The sequence below is a fragment of the Notothenia coriiceps genome, unplaced genomic scaffold, assembly GCF_000735185.1.
Source record: "Notothenia coriiceps isolate Sejong01 unplaced genomic scaffold, NC01 NC01_scaffold00023285, whole genome shotgun sequence".
In the NCBI taxonomy this organism is placed as follows: Eukaryota; Metazoa; Chordata; class Actinopteri; order Perciformes; family Nototheniidae; genus Notothenia; species Notothenia coriiceps.
Window position 1 is genome coordinate 32387 of NW_011355986.1, and position 2981 is coordinate 35367.

A 2981-nucleotide genomic window follows, 5' to 3' on the forward strand; every position below is an offset into this window, starting at 1 on the left:
TCTTTCAGCAGGATTACGGGAAAAGTGCCACATATTCAGGACATGTTCAGGACATTTAGTGGAGGGGTGTATCACGTGCTAAAGAAGAACCCATGACATCCAAATCACAGGGTGGACACATTAGTGCTGCATTCATAAAGCGTTTGAAAACTTAATACACTGTTAGCATTAAACTAAAACACATCTTTGCTAATGAACATACTGCAGTTGGAAACAGGATACTTCGGGGAGCATGTGAATGCACCACTGGCCTTGGCGGAGGTCTGCTCTTTTGAAATGTCATTATAGTTTCTTTATGTAAGGCTACTCAATAGAAAATAGCCCCTTCAGTTCGACCTCAGAAGAGTAGAGGTTATTAGACCCTTTTTGTTTTTCACATATCTGTATTCTTAATATAAACACAACTTCAGAGAATAAACATTGTCACTCACACCTAGATGCCTCACTTGGTCCTTTGCATGTTCATATTTTTTCAGTTAAATGTCTCAGGCTTGTATCAAGTCTTCTCCTTAAGTATCAGTGTAAAGTGTTCAGGTTTGGTCTTTGAGAGGCATGGGGGCCTCTGGCGAGTTTACCCCTGCTCCAGATTCTCCGCCACCTGCACAGCAGAGTAGGTCGCTGCAGAGTACGTGGCTGCAGACACCTGGCGGGTGAAGAAGGACGCGGCTCGCTTGGGTTTCAAACGTTTGATTTCTTTTCCTAAAAGACAACGGAGAAGAATATTGATTTAATACACCAATTGAAGCTTCTAAAAGGAGATTGTCTTAGTCTAGAAGTAGCTTATTTCAAAAAGGGTAAATTGCGAGTAGTATTTATTACTGTATTCAAGAATTAGACTCACCATTGTCCACGTAGCTGATAGTGTTAAGTGAATGGACCCGACTGCAGACCACGCTGCTCTGCCTGCGCAGCATCCCGCGCCGTCCTCCTCGTCCGTTCTTGTTGTTGCCGTCCTGCCCCCCAGGCTGCTGATGTGCCCCCACCTCTCCGTCCATCTCGGCTGCAGCTCCTCCCTCAGACGCAGACCTCAGCTCCACACAGAACTCAATGAAGCCGCTCATTAGCTCTGCCTTGAAGACAAAAGAAAGATCGAATGTTTAACAAGGCCATATTACATGTTTTGTGGAGTTCCCTTTCCTGTCGTGTGTTATATAGGTTTCTGTGCAAAGCCTGAAATCCAAAAGTTGCCTACAGAAGGAGTTTCTCTCCCACAAACATGCTTTTGAACATTAAAGCATGTAAAGATGTCACAGTCTCAAATACAATTATGAACCTGAAAATGAGCATGATAGGGCCCCTTTGAGTCTAAGCCTTACATTAGAGCTGCAACAATTTCTTGATCAACAGCAAATAAAGACTATTTTGATACTGGATTAACCAAAGTCATTTTTTTATGGAAAACTGTCAGAAAAAGCAGTTTTCAGCCTCTTAAGTGTGGAGTTTTCTTGCTTTTCACATTTAAGTGAATAAATGAAATACTAATTAAACGGCAGATACAGTATATCGATATTGAAAATGATAGTGTTTTGCGGCCCTATCTTAAACTGTACATAAACAGCTGTACTTCACATGAAGGGGCATATTGCCAGTTTTGGATTAGGTGCCTGTGGGATTATGTATCGCGCCTCAACCATTATGTAACCTCTCTTCACCATCTATTGACTTTTAAACCTAACCATCATTGAACACGGATGATACATAAGAGTACAACAAAACATTTGAACTCCATTAGGTTTCAACACTAATATCGAGTGTTGGGTTGAGAAACAATTTGCATAGCAGCTGCACCAGAAAAACACCAGGTGTTGTGCGCTGTGACACACATAAAAGGACAACATCTGTCTCAGCAGCAAGATGTTTCAGAATTGATGATGACAGGAAAAATAAATGCTGAAAAGTGGGGCGATGTCAGTACCCATGCTGGTTGGTGACACTGTATGTGCTGGTGTTAAATATAGTCTTATAAAAATGATTAGGGAATTCAATCTTATTTCACAAATATTCTCTTGTTTTCCATTTCACCTGTTTTGAATAGATCTTCAGCAACTTGTTGACAGGAGTGCCGTCTTCCTCTCCATCAAACTCCAGCCACAGGATGTGTGAGTCCCCCTGCTCCTCGGGGTAGCTGTGGTCCCAGGAAAGCTCGTTGAAATGCAGACCCAGCAGCACATGCTGGGAAAACATGGGTTTAACCGGAGTAATCAGATTCGTTTTCATAAAGGGAAATGCTCTCAATGCTTATGCAGGTATCCACAAGTACAACGTGAGAAACATGGCATTGTGCTAGGCCTTTCACAATAACTACTGTTGTTGGCTAATACATGTCCCAGAAATAACTATTTCATTGTTATATTAACACAATTGTATGCCACTGATATAGTGGTAAAATAAAGCAAAAACACCCTTTTAAAGAGCAAAAGCAGCTAGTTTTCAAGAATAGTAAGAAGTATTGGAATGTGAAAAAAATATAAATGATAAACTCTCTGGCTCTGTGTGCAATGACTGCATAAGGATGATGGAAGTGTGGTGGAAGGGAAATCCTGCAGTTCTGGCAATATGTTGGCTAAAATGTAAGTGATATTTTTATTTAAACACATGTAAATATAACGGGCAATCATGAGGTCAGCATGTATTATCAGGTATATATACATATATGGGACGATAAGTTGATAAATGTGTGCTCACCTTCTCTTTTACATCCATCACATAAACTCCCTCCAGGCAGATCCCAACATTGACAGCTTTGCGTTTGGCCCTTTGGAGAATCCCTTGCACTGGTTTGTCAATCTCTCCACCGAAGAAAGCGCACCTGTTTGTGTAGTAAATTCAGAGTATAACTTAAGAGTGAAAAATAAAACTACAACTACCGTAATTTTCGGACTATAAGCCGCGCCTTTTTCCCTATTTTTCGACGCTGCGGCTTATATAACGGTGCGGCTAATCTATGGATTTTTACAGCTAACGGCCACTACGGGACCTCC

At 41.3% G+C, this 2981-nt stretch overlaps 1 protein-coding gene across 1 annotated transcript in view; it reads right to left on the minus strand.

Annotated features, from left to right (window-relative positions):
• Nucleotides 1–467: 467 nt before the first annotated feature.
• LOC104954429 (FERM domain-containing protein 8-like) overlaps nt 468–2981 on the minus strand; it is a 3847-nt gene continuing 1333 nt past the window's right edge. Inside the window, exons 2-5 of the mRNA XM_010781535.1 lie at nt 2686–2809; nt 2023–2172; nt 842–1070; nt 468–699 (exon numbers count right to left, since the gene is read on the minus strand). Of these exons, the coding sequence (XP_010779837.1) occupies nt 572–699; nt 842–1070; nt 2023–2172; nt 2686–2809 (631 nt within the window). The 3' untranslated portion in view covers nt 468–571. The remainder of the gene's footprint in view (nt 700–841; nt 1071–2022; nt 2173–2685; nt 2810–2981) is intronic.